Genomic DNA, 25243 nt, shown 5'->3' with positions numbered 1-25243 from the left:
GTTAAGATCTTAATAAATAAAAAAGTCATTTACAGTACTTATTGTTTTGCTGACTCTTCCTCCTTAATATGCAAAAAGTGAAAACATGGAAGAGAGACTGTAAAATGCATTAATGAATGCTCTTTAAATGTTGGTCTGGAAACTGCAGTTTGTGCTCAGGACATCTGGCTTTATATCTGTCTGGACTTCTAGTCATACAAAATATTTAAATGACGGAGTCAAACTATATTTGCTGGGAAACACTAGCAAACACAACTTCTTGTTACTTTAAGCACCTGGAAATGTTTGCATAATTATTTTTAATTCCAAAGACAACAGCTTTTTTGAAGCAAAAGGTTATTCTATGCAAACGATGTTCTCAGATATAATTTTGTAAGAGAAGACTCACTATATTTTATGCTTTTCTTACAGTACCAACTTGGAAAACCACTTGACTACATGACTAGCTCAGCTCTGGGGACATTCTTTGTTTTGTTTTTCAATATAGCACAACCACAAGTCTGCAGAGAAACCCTTTAAAATACGATCTCAACATGTGCCAGTAGCTCAGAAGCCTGAAAATACAGAAAGAAACTTTATCTTTAATAGTCACTGGCATGATTTAAAAAGTTTTGATTACTTGACAGTAAAGTTTAAAATTTAAACAACAGCATCAAAAGTCTAGAAAGAAAACAACTATAAAAAGTCATCATTTTAATTTTTTATGATATAAAAGATGCAACAGCTATCTGCGCTTGATAAATTAAAGTGTTCTTTTAATGTCAAATGACTTTTGTGTGCCAGTGTGTCTGTACTTCCATTCCTTATGAACTAAAATCTGCAGCTAGCTACGTCCATGCAATGAGGACAAATTTCATCCTTAAATCTATCCTTAGTATGTCAAGAGGCATGGTATTCCTTTTCACCTGAAGGTTATCAACTTGGACTTTCACAGCTTCCAAAGAACCAGTAAGAAGATAAAAACGAGACAAAGAATATCTGGCTTCCATCAGGTAACTATTCAGTTCTTCATATGCCACTTTGTAAATGCTCCACTGATCAAGAACAGATTGCAACAATATCTTCAGCTGGCTAACCTAAGAAGAGGGAGGGACCAAAAAAAAAAAAAAAAGAAAAAATATTTAAGAAACATTTGCTTTTTGTTTAAATTAGTTCCTTCTTTTTGATGTTACATATTATTTGTTCTACACAGCTAACCTCAAAGCTGTTGGAGAAAGAAGAGAAAATATTTTGCATGACTGTCATTGGGGCTTACACTGGGTACAGCAGAATGTTCTGCCTGATTTTATAAAGCTACAGAAGGGTAGGATGGAGGGGACTGAGAAGACATGCAATCTGTTCTACTTTGCTGCAAAGCACAATCAAGAGAAATTTCAGGAGACTATGTACCACATGTCACTAAGGCAGAAAAGTCAGGCTATGAAGTGCAGCAGAAAGGCTAGCACTATCACACTGCATTCTTCTTGAGAAGACAGACGGATGCATTCAGCTTTGGACACTGACAGTTCGTGCTGATCTCTTCCTTATTCCATATGTAAGACTAAGTCATCTGTGTGCTTCAGAAGGTAATTCTTTACAGAACATTTTGTGCTTTTCAACTAAACACCAGGAAACATCTTAAGAACCTTGTAAGAATTTAAAAACTCCCCTGAAATAGGAATTATTAGGCCCACTTTTTGTGGAGTGTGCACAAAAACTTGGGGATGGATGGACACAGGGACACTATTCAGAATCTCTTCCCCTACCAGACAGAAGAAATCCACTAGCTGCATATTGGTAATACCCCCTCCTCCTCCATGCCCTAGCCCTGGAGCTACAATTTGCCCCTTGATGATTCTTTTACCATGTGATCCAGATTGGCCCAGGAATGGTTAATTTCTTGCAGGGTATTCATTACAGCAGAAGAGACTTCTTCCTTCTTGCTTTGTATCAAAGAAAGACCAATCTGTTCTACATTTTCTACTTCTTTTTCCTTTGCTCTAACTGATTCTTCTAATTCCTGAAAAGAAAAAGAAGAAAACTAGGTATTTTTGTTTGTTTATTTGGGTACATAATGTCTTTGAGATGGAAGAGATGCCCATAAACTCCCCAGTTTGTACAATGTTAAAAAATAGGAAAGGCCTGCTTGTGTGCTTTAGCTTTTTACTCTCAAGAGGATCATAATTCGTCAGCAATTTTATTGAATATTTTATGTTCCCTTTAAAGCATAGCTGTTTGTCTTTAATGCAGAGGACATACTTCTATTTAAATTAAACTTCTGTGAAATAAATCTGCTGTCATGTAAGAGTCCAAAAATCATTAAAAGGATAGCCGTTTGAATACATGGGAAAACTGTTTTTTCTTAGCTTGTCCTAAACACTGAGAGAGATTTTTAATTAGTCTAAAGCTGGCTCAAGGCTCTGGAAAAACTGAATTTTGCCACCCAAGGAAAAAGGACAAAATAACTTCCTAAGGCAAGATGTCAGTTTGCCATGCCTCCCCCCATGAAGTGGCGTCTTTATTCCTTTGCCAGGTCCCAGCAAAGCCCCTTGCCCCAGGACAGCAAGCCTTCCCTTTTGCTAGATGACAAGCTCATTGAACTCCAGCCAAAGACAACAAAAAGACTGCAGGAATTTTTCTTATTGCCTCCCCAAGGCCTCATACTGTTGGGAAGCATTAGTGAGCTCAACACCGTTTTGAGCTCAGTGTTCCCACACCCAAACCCAAGCAAATTGGAAGACAGTGAATGGCTGGTGTGAAAGCAGGTGAAGAAAGCAGGGCTGAGTATATAAGCTCTGAGGCCATGAAAGACTCTTAGTGGCTGTTTTGCTGCTTCAGGCAGGTGCTGACTGTGTCTTTGACTGAAGATGACCCTAGATTTGTCATGGAAATGCTGATGCAAAGTTCTCAGTTTTTATCATGCGTTATCAACAAGTGAAGCCCAGAAGCTCTGGTATGTAACATTCACTAGTCACAAAGCCTGTGATCCTCCTCACACCTCAGTAGCACGTGAATGAAGTTACAAACTGAAGTACTGAGGATGAAAGGACTTGGTGTGGAACTGCTGTTCATATAGCATGTTCCCTTGAGCATATTCCTCACTATGGACCTATGAGTATGGTTTCATGGCACACTGCAGAGAGGTGCAAGAAAGTCATGCAATGCTCTTACTCATATAGGTGCTGTGCAGCCTCAGTTAGTGCAAATGCTGAGTCTGAGCAAAGCCAAAGTATGGCTTGTAGGCTTTAGGCCAGCACAGATTTATGTTTACCTGTCTGGAGATATACCTTTCAAGATTAAATAGTCACCATGATATGGAAAGTAGGCTGTGAGGAGCTGGGAATGTTGAGTAACTCCTACATTAATTAGTATATCTTGGGTTCTAGGGTTACATTTTCAACTTTGTCTACACTCTCCAAGCCATACCTTATTGACAGAGCTGAACCATCAGGGAAAGGAAACAAACCACCAAACTCCAGGCAAACTGAAAACCCATGTTTTTCAGTAAATTACTCTCCCTAAGAATCGATCAATTGATCAATCGATTAATAAATGAACCATCGCCATAAAAGACTTTACATTTTAGATACCAGGGAGAGTATTTGGAGCCACATACTGCCCTGCAACACTTGCTATTAACAGAATTTACCTCTGCACACACACAATACATTTTTGTCTGCACACATAGTAAGTCATATATGCAAAAGCATTTTTGCTGTATTGTTTATTCTTAACTTTCTCCTCTGCATTGTTTCATATTTCTTCTAACTTCTAGCCATGACCTTGTTCCAGATTACAGCCTTGGAATAATACATCTTTTTCTACCACCTGACACCAAAACAAACACTTTTTAATTGCACAGAGTAAATTTGACTTTTCAAGCACTGGATTTTAACAGTAAAAAAAAAAACATATTTAAGCTTGTACAAAGCTGTTTCAAAATTCAAAATGTAAAATGGGCAAAAGCTTGAAACACCAAGAATAGCAAATATTTCTGGCTCTCTGTGAAAGGAGTTTTTAAAAATTATTTTAATCTAGTAACTGAATTCAAGAGACATCACTGTTTCTGATCTGTGATGGAAAAACATCGTTGCCTTCACTTATTAATATGACACTAGGCAACTACTAACATTGGTTAATAATTAAGCTGAAGCTTTTGTACTAGCTGAACTGGATACCTGGGAGTGTCTGATACAGTTACTTCTTAAACAATTTGTTTCTCTACTGATCAAAGCCTTGCCATTCATAACTGACTCCCCAAGTGTATTTGCTAACTTCCCTGACCAAAGGAAACCATGACGGTGATAAATCAGACTCAGCTTTGAACCCCTGCCAAACAGAGCCTACCAATTAAGTCAGGCTATGCTAAACTACACTTGGTTCAGTTGTATGGGTTTATTGAGCTGAAATCACATAGATACTTGAACTGAAACTAGGCATCAGATCCAGTGTGAAAATTTGAGTTACGAGCTTGAAAAATAATTGATTTCTAACGTTTGGCCTTACCAATTCTTTGCCTTCACAGATTCAAAGATGGGTTAGAGATATTGGTGAATATAGATTTAATTCTCTTACAATTTCATTGGAATAGATTTCCAGTTGTTCCATCCGTGAATAGCTATAGCTGGATTATATTCATCCTCTTCATTAAATGCATGGGGGAAAGGCAGCAACACCAAGATAAGCTTCCCTACTCCTTTTTAAGGGGATGAGCACACAAAGAAGTATATATCAAGATTGTAGGGAAGCAGTTGTTCTGACGGAGTTTAATTAAATATTTGCTCTGGTGTGAAATTTACTATTTGGTGTCTGGTAGAAAAAATAACTTTTAACAAAAACCATCTGAAGCCAAATACCATGTAGAGGCCTTGTACAGAAATTCAGAACAAGTGAATTTTTGCTATATATCTGTAAGCTTGTACCACAGTCTTACATCCCCAGAAGCAAGCTTCTAAATACTTAAATATGAGCTATTCCTAATAAGATGTTCAGAGTCACCTGTAATTCCCTATTCACTGCTGTGTAGTCCTTGTATGAATTTTACATGAAAAACTGAGGTGGTTATGACCAAGACTGTCTTATGTGTAGCTAAGCTTTTCCCTTCTTTGCCCATCCTAATCATGATTCTCCTTTTTTCTTTTGGAAGAAAAAGGGACTTCAGCACTACTTGCTTCTCTGGACTGTAGAATATTTGAATAAATTTGATTCCTTACACATTTTTAACAAGACCTTAAAACCTCCTTGCATTCTGTTATCTTTCTTTGAGTAGTCCTGAGAAAAGGAGAATAATGGGGGGAAAAAGAATAGAAAAAATGAAGGGAGAAGGGGAGGAGAGAAAAAGTAGTGATGAGACAAAAAAAATCCAAGTTTCTGAATAGTCAAGCATGCTGTTCATGATATCAAGTTCCATAAAACTGGCCAAGCAGAAATGGAGGCACATCCTTTATAGCTCAGCACACCGAGCATGCCTGGAAGCAGTCACACTTTAACAGTGAATGCATAAAGAATAATAGGTTTGGATGCTTTTGAGTGCCTTTATTCCTTGCATTTTGGGAATAAAATTTCTTCCTCATGGACGTGAAGGGGCATCATGTCATTTACTTCACCGATACCCAGATTTCACATGGCTTTAACACTTGTTTCTAACTGCTGGAAAAAGCATATGCAGAATATTGTTATTTATAAGGGGACATTACCTGACAGTCTTTCAAAGCATTCTGTACTGAAGCCTGGTCTCCAATTCTCTGTTGCTTTTTCAGCTTCTTCTCTTGGGTTTCAAGCCAGGTTTTTAGGCACTGCACATTATTTTCATATTCTGTCCAGGATTCATGCAGACTTTCCAACAGCTGGATCTGTAAAGAAATACAAGTATATGCTTTCTCATACAATTATGTCTAATGTCAGGCCAATTAAATAAATCAGTGAAGACAAAAACTTACCAGTACCTTCTCAGATAAAATTCACAGCTTTCAAAATTTAAGAATAGTATATGCATTCAAATTGGAATGTGTTACCTATTTGTAAAAGAGTACCTAATAAAAAACTCTGCTCCTTCCAAGAATAATTCTATTCAGACAGCTTATTCAGATATTAATGACTTCACTGATTTAAGATGTAAACATACATTTCATGTTCCTTGCTTATGAACTGTGATGAGGCAGATGAAGATTTATATTACCTCTTTCTTTTCTTTGTCAGCTGACTTCTTTAAAATTATCTAGATTTTCTGATTGTTCCAGATGCTATTCAGCCAGACAGCGCTTCTGTTCTTTGAAAGCAAGTATGAAAGAACTGAAGAATAAAGCAGAATTTGAAAATGGCAGAGTTGCCATAAAAGGCATTCACATTACTTCAGACAAACTCTACTGCAGGGAATGTCTTCTCATTTTAATTGGTCGTAATCCTAATTGGAACTGGTTGAGGATGTGATGGTCAACAGCAGCTTTGGCCACAGTGACAATGAAATGGTTGTGTTTAAGATCCTGAGTGAAGGAAGGAAGGCAAATAGCAGACAAAAGACCCTGGGCTAAAGAGAGTAGACTTTGGCTTGTTCAGGTAACCATGATCCCATGGCAGGCTGTCCTGATGAGTGAAAGAATTCAGGAAGCTGGATAGTCTGTAAGGACATCTTCCTCAAATCACAAAAATGACCCATATCAAGTTGCCAGAAAACAGGCTAGCATAGCAGGAACCTAGCTTGAGCTGAACTGAGAACTCTTAACTGAGCTCAAAGGAAGGGTGTATGGAAAGTCAGCTACAAAGGGACATTGTCCGGCCATGCATGGTTAGTATTAGGAAAGCAAAATCTTGGCTGGAGGAAGCCAAGGAAAAGCCTGAGGTACATAGTTCCTTCTTTGCTCCAGTGTTACTGACAAGCTCTCCTCTGATGACTCCCAGATCTTCACATCTAGTAGCAGAGTTTGGCAGACAGAGGCGCTACCCATGGTAGAGGGGGAATGAACAAGGGACTACTTAAATAAACTAAACATATGAAAGTCCACAGAACCAGAGAGGATGCATCCAAGGGTGCCAAAATGACTGCAAGGCTGCTCTCTATTGCCTTTAAAAGGTCATGGTGATTGGAGGAGGTTGCTGAAGACTGGGAAAAGGCAAGTGTTATGTCCTTCTTCAAAAAAGGCAGAGAGAGGATCATGGGAACTACAGGCTGTTCAGCCTCACCTCAGGCTTGGGAAGACTATACAGCAAATCCTGCCAGAAACCATTTCCATGCACATGGAGAACAAGAAGGAGCAACAAGCATGGACTTACCAAGGGCAAATTGTGCCTGACCTATTTGATTGCCAGCTATGATGATAGGACTGACTGTGGGCAGGAAGAGAGCAGTAGATGTTTACCTTGACTTTAGCAAGACTTTTCACATAGTATCCCATAGTATCGATGTAGCCAATTTGAGGAGATATGGACTCGATGGGAGGACTACAAGGTGAGTGCAATACTGACTGGAGCCATCAAGCTTAAAGGTTAGTGGTCAACAGTTCAAGATCCATTTTGTGGTCAGTTACGAGATGCAGTCCTCAGGGGCATGTTTGGGCCCCTGGATGAAGACATTGTTTAATATCTCCATCAACAGCCTGGATGACAGGATGTACTGTGTTCTTAGCAGCTTCAGAAACAACACTGAGTTGGCAGGAGTGGCTGATTTGTTGGAGAGTAGGGCTGCCATTCAGACAGACTCAAGAAGATGGAGGAATGGGCTGAGGTGAACCCCATGAAATTCAGCAAATTCCTGTGACTGAGACAAAACAACCTCATGCAACAACAGAGAAGGGCAGAAGGCTGGATAGAAAGCAGCTTTGCTGAGAAGGGCCTAGGGGCTCTGGTGGCCAATAACTTGAACATTTTAAGTCAGCAGTGTGTCTGTGTGGCAATGAAGGCTAATTGCACACGAGGCTAGGTTATCCAGAGTGCTGCCACCAGGTCAAGAGAAGTGATTATTCCCTTTTGCTTGACACTTGTGCGACTGGAGTACTGTGCCCAGTTTTGGGCCCTCCAGTACAAGAGAGAGATTGACAAACTTTTGAAGGGCCACTGGAGTGGTTAGGGGACTGGAACACATGACATAAACAGAGAGGCTGGCTTCGCTCAGCCTGGAGAAGAGAATGGTAAGGAGGGATCTTGTTGCAGTCTTCCACTACTTAGGGGAGTTACAGAGAAGAGAGAACTAGACTCTTCTTGGAGGTGTGCAGTGAAAGGAGAAGAGACAACAGTCACAAGTTACAACAAGGGAAATTCTCATTGGACATATGGGAAAAACCTGTTTGCCGCAAAAGTGGTTAAGCACGGGAATAGGCTGCCCATAGAGGCTGTGGAATCTCCATCCCTGGAGATTTTCAAACCTCAGCTGAGAAAGTCCCTGTGCAATCTGATTTCACTTTAAAGTTAGCTTTGTTAGAGCAGGAAGTTGGACTAGATGATCCTCAGAGGCTTCCAATCATTTTTATGGCATATTTCTATTTATTTTGAAAGTTCTCTACAGAACAGCTAGCTTTTGCTTTACCTTTTCCGTTATCAGGCCTTGCAGAATCTGCCAACGTCGGTTCATTGCTCCAAGCTGTTCTGCAAAATCAGTTTTGTCACTACGTTTACTTTCAACATCTTGGCTGCTAATCTGTAGCACTGACTGGTTCACAAAGTCTACCGTGAGTTGCTTGCAATTTAAATCTATCTTAAAACCCTAATAGAAAAGAAGGAAATAAAAGAAAATGTATCATCATTTCTCACCTTCCTGTAGAACAGAGGATAAAAACATTAACAAATTACAACTCCTTACAATTTAGCTAAAAGTATTCCCAGCATTTGAACAGGATTTAAGAGTACTGTTGGTCTTTTGTAAATATTGAGAAAGAAAAGCAGCAGTACACCACCTTTGGAATAAAGAAACTTCGTGTTTTCTCCCGGGGGGGAAAAAATCAGTAAACTTATTGACACCAATCTCAAGGATCAGATTCAAGGAAAACTGCACATTGATTACTTTATGCATTTTAGTCTTGAATTTTCTTACTAGAGCAAGAGTTAATACAGAAAATATTGTTGGATATAGACAAGAATAATAGCCAAGAAGTAAAATAATTTTTCAGGAGACTAGTGAGAGCTTAATGTCAAATATCTGCCTTCTGTTTAACATGTACTGATATCTAGAATTATCCTAAAGAATACTCCTGTAGAAACTAAAAATGATTCTGACACTGAGAAGAGTCAATGTTACAAGAGTATGACCAACCCAATACAAAGAGTATTACTCATTACAAGAGTATTAGCAATTTGGTTACTGAACTGAAATTTTGTTTTTGTCTCCTCTCAATATTTACCTGAAGGTATGGCATTCTTAGTTTTTGTTTCAGATGCAGATCAAAATTGCCTTGATCTGTAAACCTGGCCACTTTGCATTCAAAAATAGACCACACTTTGAGCAGAAGGCGGTAATATGCACAGAACTCATAAAACAAAGTGCTTTGTGGTTTTGGATGTAAGTCAATCCTAACAAGGTTTAATCACATGCATATTGCTTTGGATTTATCTGGAAATTACGGTAAGCATATTAAAAATATATTCCTGCCAAAAGTAAACAGTAGAGTAAAAGTAATTTTGGCTTCTCTTCCACTGTATCAAATATTACCCCATTCTAACTATTATATAATTTTAACCACTCCATCACATAAGTAATTTTTTTCTTTTTAAGCCACTTATATTTTACATATATATAATATGCATATATATGTGTGTGTATATATATATATTTTATGGGTGATCAGAAAATAAATCAGTAAAATTTCCACTGTATACCTTGTATTTCTGGACATAATCCTGAATGACTTTCTGTCCTACTACATTTTTTATATTCTCTTCATCCTGCTGAATAACATTTTCCATCAGAGAAATCCAGCTCATAACTTCAGTGATAGCATGGCGTGAAGGAATTTTGTCCATCTGGAGCTGTAGAGATAAAAGACTGTAAATGTGCATTGTGAAGAGAATGGATAAGAATTCCTTGCTTTGCTTTACCATAGTACATCGTTCTTTACCTGAACCATGTTATTCTGCATCCCTAACAGATCACTGTCTACTTTTCTGGAATTTTATAAAATAAAGTAAAAAAATGCAAGCATCTAATAGGAGATACATTGTATAACTATATGCATCTTAATAAGAAAATATATTAAATACTTCTTATATCCATTTGTCACTGTACAGAGAAACTGGATAAACCTAAAGATTCCATTCCTGACTTCTAAAAAACTCTGCATTCTCATTCCATAATTCTGTACTGGGCTTACTTAGAGGATCAACTCTATGCTATACTTCTGTCCTTGTAAATGGCTTAAGAATAGGCCCAGAGAAAATAATCATCTTCTACTCTTCTTGTGGTGGTGATTTCTAAATAGATTTTTGAGAAGCACCTGGGTTTTTTTTTCCTTAAGATATTGACTTTCAGCTTTTTGTGCACCAGTTTTTGCTTAAATTTAGTTATTCAAAAGTAAAATGTGTACTACGACAGCATCTTTAGGAAGGAGTATGTATTCCACATTACAAGAGGGTTCAGAGAACTGCTGAATGACCTTATTTCTAACTAACACAGTAGGCACTGTTAAAATTTGTCTCCTTTCCTCTCTCCCCCTAAATCTGGATGATATTACTAACTCTGAGAGCATTCCAAATTAGAAACTAAAGCAACTGCTTAGACTGCTAACCTCCTAGCAACTGAAGGCTAAACCAATTTTTAGACCAATATAATTCTTTAAAGCCAGTGTCATAGCATTAAAAAAATGAAACCACATTACCAAAACCCTCCTGCTCCTACATACACTAGCAGGAACCTTGCACTGTGTGTTTTTGATTTGGTCTGTCTTCCACAGATTTGAACATATTTGATTTGAACATAACCAAACTTCCTAAGGAAACAAGCTCTGCCTAACTTGCAGGATGTGAACCCCATTTTTCCAGAAAGCACACCAATGTGGCAATAAGCATACTGAACAAAACACTCATCTGTTAGGTAAAATTTAACAAACGTAACTGTGAAAGTTTGTTAAATTAGCACCAATTGGCTCTAGACAATATGGAGAGACAAGATTTGGACACAACAGTGTAAGCTTTCCCACACTAAAATGCAAGTAACATTGTTCCTATCTTGTCCCACATAGGGGAAGAGCAGAAGGGAGCAACCATCTCTCAAAGAAATTGCCAGCTGTATGAAGTTATGCAGTGGTTTGTAATGAGACTTTCAGGAGAACAATACATATTTTAAATCTTTAGAAAGCAACTATTCTACACAGCTGCAGGTGAAATACATAATCAGTGTGTTTGAACTTTCTGGAATATCAAAGGCCATCACTGCACTAGATCTTTTCCTTACCTGATGCAATTTCTCTTGTACTGCTGGGATTTGTGTGAGCAACTCTGTCCACTGACTGTCAATCTGGGACAATCCTGCACGCAGTGCTGCTGTATCTACCTTCTTCAGCCTGAGCAGCTGGTTCCCAGTACTTAGGACAGAAGATTTCTGTGATGATTTAGCATCCACTTCTTTTGAAAACTCCTGTAAGCAATGTCATTTTTATGGAAATAAGAAATTACTTGTTTAGTTTGTTATTTGTTTAAGGTTTACCTCAAAGAGCTAAGCATATTCCCCTCCCCTTAAAAAAGATCTGTGTTCACGATTAGTGTCACCAGTTACACTTCAGACTGAGTGAAAGCACAAGTTGTTTTCAGTCATAAAATCATTCTCTGTTTTTAGAAACATCAAGCTTTACAATCATTATGCAGAACAACATGGTGCTGAATGTGCAAACAGATCAGCTTTTTGAAGGACAGACAGCTCACCTACAGAAGCAGATTTTTTTTTCCATACTCCCTGCTTCAATGTTGAGGTAACACATAACCATTTGATTGCTCAACTATTTATTTGTAGTTGGAGAGAAAACTAGGCTAACAAACTGGCTTACCAAGAAGGAATTCAGGTGGTCTCGGACCATTTCCAGTTCCTGAGGAACTGTCACTGACTGCTGGCTCCAGAACTCAAGCCGCTCCATTGCAGATTGTAACCAATGTGTCAGTTCAATTGATTCACTCTGATACCTGTAAAGATGTTTACAGAAAGCTAAAACAGTCTTTGCCTCCTATTGCCTCCATGCTCTCCATGGAAGAGAGCAGTCTCTCCTCCATGTGTGAGAGGAAAATATCATATGTCAGATTTTAAAAAAATATATTTTATTTCCTCTATCAAAAAATGAAATATATATAATATATAAAAATATATTAAAATATGTATCAGATAGCTTTTATTTTATTAATTATGACCGAGATTCTTAACACCACCTTCTTTTTGCCTCTTAGGACAAACAAAATCTAATGAAGGACTGGTAATTAGGAGTAACATCGAGTTACCAAAACAATTAGGGCAAGCTGTTCCTCCCACGCATATTTCTTTTACTCTCCATTAGAGGTCTCAATCTTTCAAAAACTTTAGCACAAGGCAACTCAGAAACTTAAGGGTTTTTAGATACTATCTTCCTATCATTCCATATCCAAAACAACTAAGCACACGTCAGAATGAGATGCTGAGGCCCTCCCCATAAACTTTATACATACAATCCCTTTATGCATCTCACTTGGAAAGGCAAGTCAGCCAACAAACCAGGGACATTCACATTGGCAACATATGTGAACAGTGCAGAGCTTGTACATTGCTCATAGAATGCTATTTGAGAAGTAGCATACGAACATTGCTAAAAACAGCTAAATGCTGTCTTCCATATATGCCGTGGCACAGAGCTGCGAGAAACAGCAATGGCTGGGTTCCCAGAACATGCTGAGGGTACTCACGTTATCTACCAAAGCATCTTTCCCATCAACCTGTATGGACACTAGACTTCTGACTTAGCCATCTAAACTAGGTATCAGCTAACTTCCTCCCACCAGTTCTTATCTGGTGCACATTTTATGGCAAAATAGGAGGGTGGAGTGGCACTTGTATGGAACAGAAGCAAGATAGCGTAGAGTGGCTTGTTTGACAAGTCAAACCATCACATGTATTTCACAATATTTTCTTTCTTTTAAATGTGGAATCTAATAGTTTGGGGATCAGAATGACTCCAATTTCAACAGCACGGGCAAAGAAGCTTATTGTGCTCATTACATTAGCACTACCTTGTCCAGTGTTTCAGTATTGTTTCCAGCCTGTGAAGCTCCTTGGTCACCTTGTTGGTGTTATTTAACCAGTGCTCTCCCAGTTGGTTCAGTTGACTTTCGAGATCTGAGCAGCTAACAGAAAAAAGAAGCCTCTTCCCACCATCTAACACCTGGTATAATTTGGGCTGGTATTCAGTGAGGCTAGATTTCAGATGCTGTAATGACAGGGGACAGAAAGTTAGATAGCTCTGCAGCTGTCTACAACCCCGCTTTCTCAACATCCTGTTTACTTTTATTGCATTTCGTAGCATATCCCATATCACCATCACACATCATATTCTTCCCCCTCCATTCCAGTCCTAGAACTCCCCAAAGCCAGTCATGCAGGCAGATCCTTGAAACTTGCTGAAAATACTGTTACAAAACCCCTCACATATATTTCTGTTCATGTCTCCTACTGATGAATCCTCCTCAACATAGATATTTAACACTGGAAAAGAACAATTTCTAAGGAATCATTGTGGGGCAACAGGACTTTACACAGAAATGGATTGAAAGGACACATCTTAAACTTCCATCTTGCTGAAAACCCAGCTGCAATGAAACCTAAAGTAGCCCAATATTGAGTTCTTAGCAGTGGCCACATTTCAGTCCTTTTAATGCCTATCCTCAGCTGTCAGGTCATCTAACTCTTTTCCTTTTACTGATGTATCCTCCTATGCATAACTACAAAAGAGAAGTTCACCTCACCCATCCAAATCCAAGAATGCAAAAGCCAATTGTTATGGTGCAAGAAGGCAAAGAAGTTGCTAAAAATGAAAGGTTCTTAACACTTAGACCCCAAGAATTGAACTTGAAGCAGAGACATATTTCACACAAAGGGTGAGAGTTGTGGGTAGGTAAGGAATTTGCACATGTGGGCAAATATACCTGCCAAATTCTGCTATTATTACACAAATAGTACAAGTTTTCAAAATTATTTGTATATCTGACTAAGCTCAGGCATGAAATGTACATGTATTCCCTTTTCTCAGTTATGCTGACATCATTCTGAAGATAAGGTATAAGATGCTACCAATGCTATGATGAGTACCTAAAGCTTCTTTTAGTTTGCATATTTCTCTTTCCTGTAAATAGAGATCTAATAACTTAACAGGATTTATATATATATATATACACAACATATATACAAACAGAAATGCATAACTCCTAGAGAGTAACAAAAAATTCCAAGGCAGCTATAAATTACTTATGATAGATTTTTAATCTAAATGTGACCTCAGGAAAAAAAAAAGAGTACTAAAAGTTATGCCATAGCAGAGTAGCAGTGTTTGAGAATCTGGACTTGAATAACCTAATTTATGAAACTGACAAGAGAAATAGAAATTGAAAACTAAATTAGAGTCAGAATGAACACAAACAATGTCTAGTATTAAACAAAACCAAAATAAAATCTGCACACAATAGATTGCTTAAGTTCTCCTCACACCCATGCAAAAGCAGAAAGCTGTCTGGTAAAGAAACAGTATATAGAACTAATTCAGGGTGGAAAAGAATGGGAAACAAATGGGAGACTGAACATTACACTGGCAACAGGAATTTGGCAGACATTTTTGTGAAACAGCCCCCTGAAGTATCTATTTTATTAAGAAATACAATACAAATACAATACATTAGGCTAGAATTTGCATTTTAAGAATGACAATTCCAAAAGACAGGATGTGTTAGAAAACCTATATTTAAACTACCAGTTCTTGTTGTAGTTGAGAAGGAAGAAGACAACTCAGGGAACTTTAGGCTATTCAGCCTCACCTTGTTCCCTGGAAAAATCATGGAGCACATTGTCTTGGAACCCGTATCCAAGCACAAAAAGGACAAGAAGGTAATCAGAAACAGTCAGCAAGGATTCACTAACCTAATTGCCTTCTAAGACAAAATTACTGGCTCTGTGGATGAGACTGACTTTAGTATGGCCTCTGGTACTTTCTCTCAAGAGCATCCTTCTCTGGAAACTGAGGGAGTATGTGCTGGATAAATGGTCTGTTATGTGGGTTGAAAACTGGCTGCACTGCTAGTTTCAAAGAGTGGCGACCAAAGACTTGATGTCCAGCTGGCAGACGTAATAAGCTATACTCCAGTACTCCAGGGGCTGGTTATTGGTATTGGAGCCTAGACTCTTCAACATCCTCATTAATGGCCTGGATGATGACACAGAGCACATCCTCAGTAGCTCCATGGATAACACTAATGTAGGGGTAGTAGTTGGCACAAAAAATGGCAGGCCCTTAGTCCAGGGGCACTTGGAAAATCTTGAGATCTGAGCCTACAGAAACTCTCAGGAGGTTCAATGAGGAGAAGTATGAATTTCTGCACCCTGGGCAGAATAACCCGGTGCCTCAGCACAGGCTGGGAAGGGAATGGCTGAGCAGCATCACTGCTGGAAAGGACCTGATGTATTTAACCTGGTATCTACTGTAACCAAGCGATTTTGAACAAGGCAAACCACAATGCTGGGCTACATTAGGAAGAGTGTGGACAGCAGAATGAAGTTGTTATCCCATCTATTTGGTGCTGATGAGGCCACATGCAGTGCATCCAATTTTGCTCTCCGCCCACTTCCTACACAGTTCAAGAGGGTTTTCAAAGAACTGGTTAAGGTCCAGCGGAGAGCTATCAAAGATGGTCAGGGACCTAAAGTATATGCCTTAGAAGCTGAGGGAGATGTGTTTGTTTTGGTCTGGCAAAGAGGAGGCTAAGGGCTAGTCTAACAGGTGCCTACAACTATTTGAAGGAGAATCGCAAAGATGACAGAGGTACTACTTTCCTCAGTGGTGCCAGACAAAACAAAAAGAACAGTGGCCGCAAGTTGCAGCTTGGGAGGTTTGGACTGAGCATTAGAGAAATCCTTATCAGTAGCAGGTGGTGCAGAACTGGAACAGGTCCCAGTGCTGCTGTGAGATCTCCATCCTTGTAGGTTTAGAAAGCCATGGCTGGTCCAGCCCATGGCAACAGTCCTGCCTCAAGTGCCTCAAGGATCTAGTCCAGGATACTGGTCTAGATGACCTCCAGAGGTCCCTTCCAACCAACATTTTTATAACAAATGACTGGAAAGCACCAACCTGAAAAAGCATAATCCGGTCTGTAAGCCTGTCCTCAGTCTCTTCCACCAAACCAACAGTGGGAATGCTACCTTCAACAGACTCCAGCTGTCTGGTAAGTTCCTGATAATCCACATCCAGGCATATCCAGGTCTGCAAGCATAATTTATCCATGAATATGGTGAATATTGGTTTTGATATCTAGATTTTTTATTCCTGAATAAATTTTAAATGTATTGCTTGTTTTCTTTACCTCGAATCCTGCAGCTGCACTATTGTGAATGTACAGAAATAACAGCACAAATGTCCTGTGAACTGGTAACAAGACATCAACTCTGTGTCAAGCTCAACTTTTGGTCAGAATACAGAGTTGGCTTATGACTAGATAAAGCTACCATGTCCTCCTTGACAGCTAAAGATAGAGCAGCTCTTTTAGGTTTACACAAACACAATTCGTATCATCTGAAGTTCCCAATATGTAAGTAGCAAAGATTATATGTAGTCCCTCAGTCCCTATTGGGAATGACAAAAGTGACCGATGTCCATCAGTTCTGTCCAGGCACAGGGAATATAGGCTATCCTGGTGGTTCATCACAATGGCAGTACAGAAAAGAACACAGGAATTCTCACCTCTAGAATGTATTCCAGCTCCACACCTCGTTTATGGGCCTGCTTTAATACAGCTGAAGCTTGTGCCATTAGCTCTGAATGTGACTGAGTTTCTCTCAAGAAGGCAAAGCTCCTCATCTTCCTAAAGAGTGTTTCTGTCAGGATCATGTGAGACTCTAGCCCCTGAAAATACTCCTGAGAAGTATTTTGGGGTGGAAGGGGGGAGACAAAAGAAAAGAAAAAGTGCAATACTTACTCAAACCGTTACCACTAAACAACATTATAAGATGATAGCAGTACAATCAAATAAGTATCTGCAGACATAGAATTAGATAAACTTTTCCCTCCACCAACATTTCACAAAGTATACCACTGAGGAAAAACAGGGTGTCCTTTATAGGAAAATTAGATTCTAAGTTGCACTCCATGAACAAAATGGCTTAAATCAGATAAACACCACCAAGAAATTCTCCCTAATAATAAGATGTGGCAAAGTCTTATTATATATTGTGGCTGCTATTTGAAAACTTAAATTGCCACTGGAAAAAAATATTGACGTGGATCAAATTGCTCTGTGGCATAGCAGCACAAGAATAGGAGACTTGTTATTAGAATGAGGAAGTAAATACGATCCTACCTGGAGTCCACCTGTAATAGAGCCTTTGAAAGCCATTCAATCAGAACAGTTCATTGACTCTAGCTTAAACTACAGTAATTTTCAATATATCTTGATTTAGCACAGACCAAACATTCAGAAAAGCTCCTGAACCTTCAGCAACAAAAAGTGAGAAATTTACTGTGTGCAAGCTTACAGTCATGACTAGCCTTGAAATACATCACAGGTTCTTACCTTATGTTTGTCAAGTAGCAACTGGACCTCTTCCTTAGAGGCAACAATCATTTTCTGGTCCCCAGCCATCTTTTCTTGGCCTGTTTCTACCAGGTCAGCCAGGTCCTGCAAAGCCCGCTCATATTGCCCCTTAAGAGCCAGATTCTGGTTCAAGTCACTCCGTCTGGATCCAATGATCATCATCAGCTCATCATACATATCCTTGGGGGGAAAAAGCAGCGATTATCCTCATCTCACACCTCACGTGTCTGCCTAGATGCCAACTCATTGCCGCTGTGTTTCTTCCTGAATGCTTGCAGAATAACTTCAAATCCCAGCTCAAAAAGACTGCAGATATACTGATCTCATTGATAAATTAACAACTCGGCAGTGAGAGAGAAAAAATAAGCAGCACCTTGCAACTCCTTCTAGTGTCTGTGTTCAGGAACAAAGTTAGCAGAATCCCAAAGGCTTGCTTTATGTAGCAAAGCATCAAGGTGACAGGACTTAAGTCATCAAAAAACAGACTATACCTTCCCTTAGGTAGATCTCATCCTATGCCAGTACAGAATTAGCCTGAAAGCTTTGCATCAGTATGCATCTCACAGGGAAGGGACAAACTGAAAGCATGGCCAGACAGCCAATAACACAAGCACTTCCAGTGGCTACTGCACACTGCAGATATAATTTACATTTTGCTTCTTAAAATGCAGGGGAAGTGGACTGACTCCATCATGGCTACGTACTGTAGCATCTCTAAGCCAATTCTGTCTCAATCAGTCCTGCCCAAGCACAGGAAGAGATCTGTGCCATAACAACTTATCCTTAGCAAGCAAGATACACACAACCTATAGTAAAAACCAAACCAGTCCCAAAACAACACTATGCTTTATATAGAGTATTTTTATATTCTGTATATGTATATTTTACTGAGTGCACCCTTACTGTCAATTTACACAGCAAGTCAATTGGGAGAACCTCATCAGTTCCTGCGCGCTCTTCCTCATCTTATATACCTCAACCAAAAAAGTGAGAACAACAGAGAAGCTTTTCTTGACTTGAACAGGATTATTTTCTTCTTGCCTTGGTTTTGAGAATTCTGTTATCAGAACATGTGTCTGACTGTGAGGATAAGCCCATACTTTTGATCAAGACAAGAGCAACATCCAGAAAGTAATAACTCAAAATATCTCTAAGGCCATCCAGAAAAGAGAGAGCTACAGCAAAATACCCACCCTCCGACCTCAGTCGGCTCTCCCAGATTTAAATACACAACTGTGAGAAGTGCAACTGTCAAAAAAACAGAGGAAATGCTTCTCTAAAAACTAAAATCAAGGGGAAGAAGAAATCTGAAGATAATCACACAGTGAAAAAAGCAGGAGGCTATAAGGAAGAAAGGACAAAAAACATACTAATGCTTTTGATATCATTAGACATGTCTAGGATGGAATGTATGAGACACACCTGGAGCTTAGATAGCTCTTGCACAGAAGGTTGGTCAATTTGTAGCTTGTCTGCGTGCTTCTTTAATTCATTGATTCCAGCATCTAGTTCCTTCAAGCCTTCTTCTGCCTGCTGTATGACCTGTATCAGCAAATTATATCATTTAGCTTGAAGGGAATAACTTTAAAGAAATACAGAAAAAATATTAATACAAAGTTGAGGGTCCTGCTTGTTTTTAAAGACAATGTGACATATTTTGTCACAAGTTGTTTTAGTATCATATATTGGTTTATATAAAACATTGCTGTGAAGTTCTGTGCTACTAATTATAGTACAGGCACCAAAGGACTATTAGTTGTTTTATCATCTTCTTAAAGCATTCTTTGTATTAGCACACATTATTGTTTATCTGAACAACTATGACAGCAGAAAACATGACAGCAAAATAGCTTTTCTCTTGGTTGTTTAGGGCACCAGGATGGGGCCAAAGTTCCTGCAAGGAACTCCCTTTTGTGTATGGAGAATTGCAACTTAAACATACAGGTTGGTATTTGCAAGTGTATGCAGGTGGTCGCTTTTTTCAAAAAATAAAAAAAGTCAACTTTTTTCCATGGAAACTGCAAGAAACAAGGCCTCTCAACTTAGTAGTCTCTGCTGAGTTCATGCATGCAAGCTATAACAAAGTTAAAAGCTCACGGTAGACTCCCGAAATTAAAGGCCCATTCTTGGGAACTACATATCCACATGCTTCAATTATATACATGAGTAGTTCTCCTAACTTCCAGTAATACTGACCATACATAATACGGCCATTAAACTTGCATACACTCCATGCACCTAAGATATCTGGCTGGTCAAGGGCCTTTAACTATACTTTCCCGTTCATGTGTTCAACACAGAGCAATGCTTTTAAATTCTCCTGTTTTATCAGCCAAGGTAGATGCTTAGAAACAAAGTATATCACTTGCTTTTATTACCACATTGTTTCTGTATTTGATATTTACATTAATCACACAGGAGCTAAATTTTTAACAATCTTTCGCATCATGGAAAATAGGAAAGAAAACAAAGAGTGCCACCTAGCATATTCACGCATAAGACTTAATATTTCTTCAAAATTAGATTTTCCAATACATAAAGCCCAGTGTTTCTGTTTAGCTGAAGGATAAGTCTTTTCCCCACATTCACTTGCTGGCATCAGACAACAGTAGCTTTTGTGCAATGAGAAACACTTGTAAAAAGCAGCCCTTAGCTTACTTCATTCACTTCTGTCCTTTTGGCAATAACAAAAAAAAGAAAATAGGATATCTTTTGTCCCTTTAATTAAAATTAGTTGTTCATCAGGCACTTCTTGGTATAGGTAAAACAAGTATTTTCCTCAAAATGAGTAAGAGTCAAGATGGCGCTTCCAGTGCAGAAGAAAGCACCTTTGCTTTTTAATGAAGTCAACAACAGTCAAAGAATTTTAAAATAACTTTAGACCTCTGGTGAACTGAAGTTACCTTTCTTTCAAATAGTACCCACTTTATGTATAACCAGGTCAGGTGGGGAGATAAAGAAAGACACATCATGTTTTTTTTAATTTATAGACAGGCATAGTACATTCTTGGAAATAGTCACTTTATTGTCACATACCTCATGGGAGTCATACAGTCTTCCATACAAAGCAACTGTCCTCTAGAATCTATTTACACCTTGAATAGAATCTTTCCCTCAATTTTGTTCTCAAATAATAGACATTTGGTAATACCTGAATTTGTTCCATTTCTGGTCTCTCAACTGCCTCTGCCAGTTTCTGTAGAACTAAATATTTGTTATCACCTAGTGATGTAAACAGGAGCTTCAGATCATTCTATAGGAAACAACAACAAAAAATTATAGTCAATCACAGCACATAACAACTGAAAAATACTTTACTGTTTCAAAAAGTTTAAGTATTAAATGCTAGTGCTATGTAATAAACATGGGACTGGTCAGCATTAAGGTATAAAGTTTATTCAAAACTGAAAGTATCATAACTATCCAAAGCAAAATATGAAACTGCTGAAAGTCTGTAACTGGATACATATAAACAAAAAGCTAAAGCAATTCCTATTCAAAATGCAACCTGTGAACACACTTCTGCTTTTCCCTTCCAATTAGATAGCAAAGATTAGTTAGTTTCATTTACAAAAATAACTTCTAATGGTGTAGTGTATTCAGTCACATATACTGGTAAACAAGCTAGGTTCAACTTTTTAAGAAAAAGATTTTGTTCTTTAGAAACTTGAGCAAATGTAATAAGAAGTAAACAAGGGTTCTGCATATTACAAGGCTAACTACACATTACAAATTTTGGAGTAACTCTTCAGACTTGACACATACTTTATTAATTAGTAATTTTACAGTGCTGCCATCAATTAATTTTTCTTTTTTGCATATTCATCCTAACCAAGCTACTAATATTAGTAAAATAGGAAATAATCAGTGCATTTTTCTAAGACATTCAACATTATAAAAGTGTGAGCTATTGATTTTTTTGCAAGTAGTAATTCTTTTAAATACTAAATGTCTCTGGTATAACAATCCTATGAATGAGCACAGAATTCTAATAAACTTGTCTCTTTTCTTTAATAAAGACAGGCCTTTCCTTGACAATAGCTGTCTATTGCAGAGGGAAAGTTTTGGAGTTTGGAAAGAATCCTATAGTGATAGCCTGTTGAAATTATGATCCTAATCTAAAGATGCCAAGAATCTATTTTGCAGTTTTTTGCTGGAAGGCATGTTTTTTCATCAAAGCAAAACCACACTCTAACTGGAGGCTTAATATGATAAGAAAAGGAGACAAGATAGAGATCACCTAAGATCTGAAAACATCTGAATATTATTTCAAAAAATTCCTAAATGGGAACATTTCTCAACTTCTCTCCCTTTTCCTCCCTTTGCCCAGTATTGATGGCTTGAGATACGGCACCTTACAGAGTAATGGGGTGGCTTAAAGGTGATCAGAAAGGGGGGATTATGTTTTCTAATGTATCTCAGCTAATGAAAATCGTATGCTGTATTATTTTTAGAATTTATAAGACAAAGTCTAAAGCTGTTCTTTCTCCTTTGAGAACAGTAGGCAACAACTTCCAGTTATTGTAATGCTAATAGAGTGAGAAGGTATGAATTGATGATGCCTCCTACAACAATTGCAAGAGTTGCACAAGGCTTCTAACGGTGAGTTTAGATTTTGAATATTGATTAGGGTATCAAGTTTTGGATAGCCTAAGAAGGAGTTTTATTTTGAGTAAGGACTGTCTGAAAATTACCAAAAATTTCCATTGCTGTCAGTCACATCCTTCATATTCCCATTCGACATGCACCCCTGTTAATTCCTTCAAATGGGCATCATACCTTGAAAGTAACTATTTGATGGAGCCTTTCTTTCATCTGATGGCATCTCTGGTTTACTACTGACTCCAGTAAGGCCAGTCTTCTCAGAAGACAATCCAAAGTGTCTTCTATAACATCCCTATTATCACCATTCTCAGGAAATGTCTGAGTAAATAAATTCTTGTTCTTATCCATTTCCTCTGTTATCTCTTTGATTTCTTTGGCAAGAGACTGATTTTGTGGAAAGTAAAACAAAGTGGCAGTTAGACATTCTAGAAAGCAAGCAAACATATTGTCATAACAATTGCCCATTTTGCAATGAGGTACTGACTTTTTTACACTGCTAATCTACACACATTAGACAAAGTTATGCAACTTCAGCATTTCTGACAACAGTAAAAAAGAGTTGCTCTGAGAAAAACAAATGCTGAAACAAAATTAACCTATGTAAATGATCTTTGACTCTGAATAAGGGTTTTGGGAAACATAAATGTATGTAGCTGCCTTATGCCAACTGGTGCCTGAAGAAGCTCTCTGAACTCCATTTAATGTCGACGAATATGTAGAGCTTCAATACCCCAGAGTTATCCTCCCTGTTGTTTACTTCATTCCAATTTCAACAGGGTGATGTCTGCTAATACTAAGCAAAGAAATTAAGCAGAAGAGTTTTCCAAATACTACACTTAATTCTCTTCTGATTAGGCAAAATCTGGGTCAGATACTGCTTTCTGAAATATTCTCTATGGGGGCAATAACTTTCTTCTACCAATGGCAGGATGCAGCAATTACGTAGAGATTATGATAGTGACAGGTCACTTACACAAGATTCTAAAATTTCCTTGCTAAAGTACTGTGTAAAATGCATCCTTATTGGCAGTTTAAAGGATATTCTATTCATGGATTCCTTACTTCTTGCTTGTAGAGGTATGTTTCGGTCTCCTCTGGCAGCAGAGCTGTGGCAACAAACACATGTTCTTCCACACCATCTAGCCACAAAGAGGTGGCTGAGACACCATCATACAACTTCTGTTCTACATGCAGGCTCTCCTTCTCTGCACGTCCAGCCTGGGTAAAAAGAAGCAAAAGGGTTTCAGAGCAGACGTACAAGATACTCTCTCTAACATCTAATATTTGGGAAAAGACTGCATTTCCAGGTGGGAGATAGGAGAGTTTTCATTGGAAAATGACATTGTAAATGTTTTGCTGGAAGACAGGTATAAAGACAAATGAAACTTTACCTCAGACGACACATCTTCAAAGGCCTGATTCAATTCAACCAGTACTGGTGACACTAATGATTTATCCTGATCCGGCACTTCTTCTTTATACAAAGGTACCCCAGACATCAATCTGCTTGGTCTGTTATAAAGCTGTTGAGAAAGAAATTAAGAGTGTTTCTAACATAAATAGGACACAACATTCAGCCATACAGATTTTAGTACCTACTGAGGATACTGCCAACTAATGCTCATGGCCCTCCCACAGCTGTTCTGTATTTGTCTTGTATAAAAGATTGCATGACAGGAGGTTCACCACAAGTGTAGAATAAATACCTATGGCAAGAATTAGCAATGAGTTGTTTTACCAAAATAGTTAATTACTCTTGAACAAATACAAGATATTTAGATCTTTGGAAGATGCTTTCAAGATAGTATTTTGGAAAGAATAGTGGTCCTGGGTCTAATAAACATAAACTAGAGGATACATTTAAATATAGATCTTGGACTGTCCCTGATTTAGCTGAATAATCTCTGTTTCTTTCAGCAAAAACTCTAAGACTAAGATCACTCGGTTGCTTGCCACATACTTACTAAGACCAAGAATTTAATGAATAATCTTAGACTCAGAATGCCAGATTTACTGGCATTTACTCTAGATTGTCACCAGAGTACTGGTCAATTTAAGAGGCACAATTTGTTACAGAATTATCCTGGAGTAGACGCAATCAAAATTTTTGTCCAAGACTTTTTCTTTTGCAGCTTATTCAAATGAATGGAAGTGTGCAACTCAAATGACTTTAAACAACAGCATTCGTAGTGCCAATACTTACTAGTTTATAAAGATGTCACAAAAATAAATTATTTCATAATCTCTGTATTAACCACATTAACTTAATGCATTTGCTATAAACATACTGTACCTTGTGTTGTGACAACTGCTTTTACAGAGAAAATGCACAGAGAAATTAAAAATAGCTACCAGTTGTTCTTGTTCCAAAGCTTTCTGGAGCAGTCGCTGCTTGGCATTGAATTCCTGATTCAGGCTTTCCCATTTCATCTTCATCTGTTCTTCAGCTGATGGCTTCTCACCTTCCAAGCCTAATTCCTTACAGAGTGTATCAGGCTTCTCACTGTAATGAAAAAATGCATAAAGGTCTAACAAATACAAAAGTTGTAACAGTATAAGACATTTCTTTCCTCTTTCAGTTAGGAAATTCTAACATTTAAACTAAATGTTACTTCTTAAAGCTTTTACTTGTTCTTTCAGGTAGTAAGACAAGAGCTGGTTTGTAACAGGAAGAAGTATTTGGCTGATGAGACAAAATGTACTTTGTAAGTAACTGTTTGGAGTTGCAAATACCCAGATTAACTCAGAACCCTAAATAGATAAAATTTTTACTACATTGAAACATAAACTTTATACAAGTTTTACTTCAAAGCGTGATATAAAAAATTATTTTATCGTACTTCTCCCCTGCCCTCCCAGACATATTCTGATATTTTAATGCAGGTCAAGCATATGACCAAAGCATACCTTTGGTAAAGAGTGAATGAAGTTC

The 25243-nt window shown here is 38.1% G+C and overlaps 1 protein-coding gene across 1 annotated transcript in view; it reads right to left on the bottom strand.

Moving 5' to 3' along the window:
- SYNE1 (spectrin repeat containing nuclear envelope protein 1) overlaps nt 1-25243 on the bottom strand; it is a 306387-nt gene that overhangs the window by 57115 nt on the left and 224029 nt on the right. Inside the window, exons 98-114 of the mRNA XM_064509137.1 lie at nt 24664-24814; nt 23703-23834; nt 23374-23529; nt 22486-22695; nt 20858-20959; nt 19129-19248; nt 17686-17886; nt 16857-17030; nt 16248-16379; nt 13147-13343; nt 11943-12075; nt 11354-11536; nt 9784-9933; nt 8498-8674; nt 5676-5831; nt 1844-1999; nt 906-1076 (exon numbers count right to left, since the gene is read on the bottom strand). Coding sequence (XP_064365207.1) covers nt 906-1076; nt 1844-1999; nt 5676-5831; nt 8498-8674; nt 9784-9933; nt 11354-11536; nt 11943-12075; nt 13147-13343; nt 16248-16379; nt 16857-17030; nt 17686-17886; nt 19129-19248; nt 20858-20959; nt 22486-22695; nt 23374-23529; nt 23703-23834; nt 24664-24814 — 2701 coding nt within the window. The remainder of the gene's footprint in view (nt 1-905; nt 1077-1843; nt 2000-5675; nt 5832-8497; nt 8675-9783; nt 9934-11353; nt 11537-11942; nt 12076-13146; nt 13344-16247; nt 16380-16856; nt 17031-17685; nt 17887-19128; nt 19249-20857; nt 20960-22485; nt 22696-23373; nt 23530-23702; nt 23835-24663; nt 24815-25243) is intronic.

This window comes from Dromaius novaehollandiae, chromosome 3, assembly GCF_036370855.1.
Source record: "Dromaius novaehollandiae isolate bDroNov1 chromosome 3, bDroNov1.hap1, whole genome shotgun sequence".
Classification (NCBI taxonomy): domain Eukaryota; kingdom Metazoa; phylum Chordata; class Aves; order Casuariiformes; family Dromaiidae; genus Dromaius; species Dromaius novaehollandiae.
This window is presented reverse-complemented; position numbering and strand designations above follow the sequence as displayed.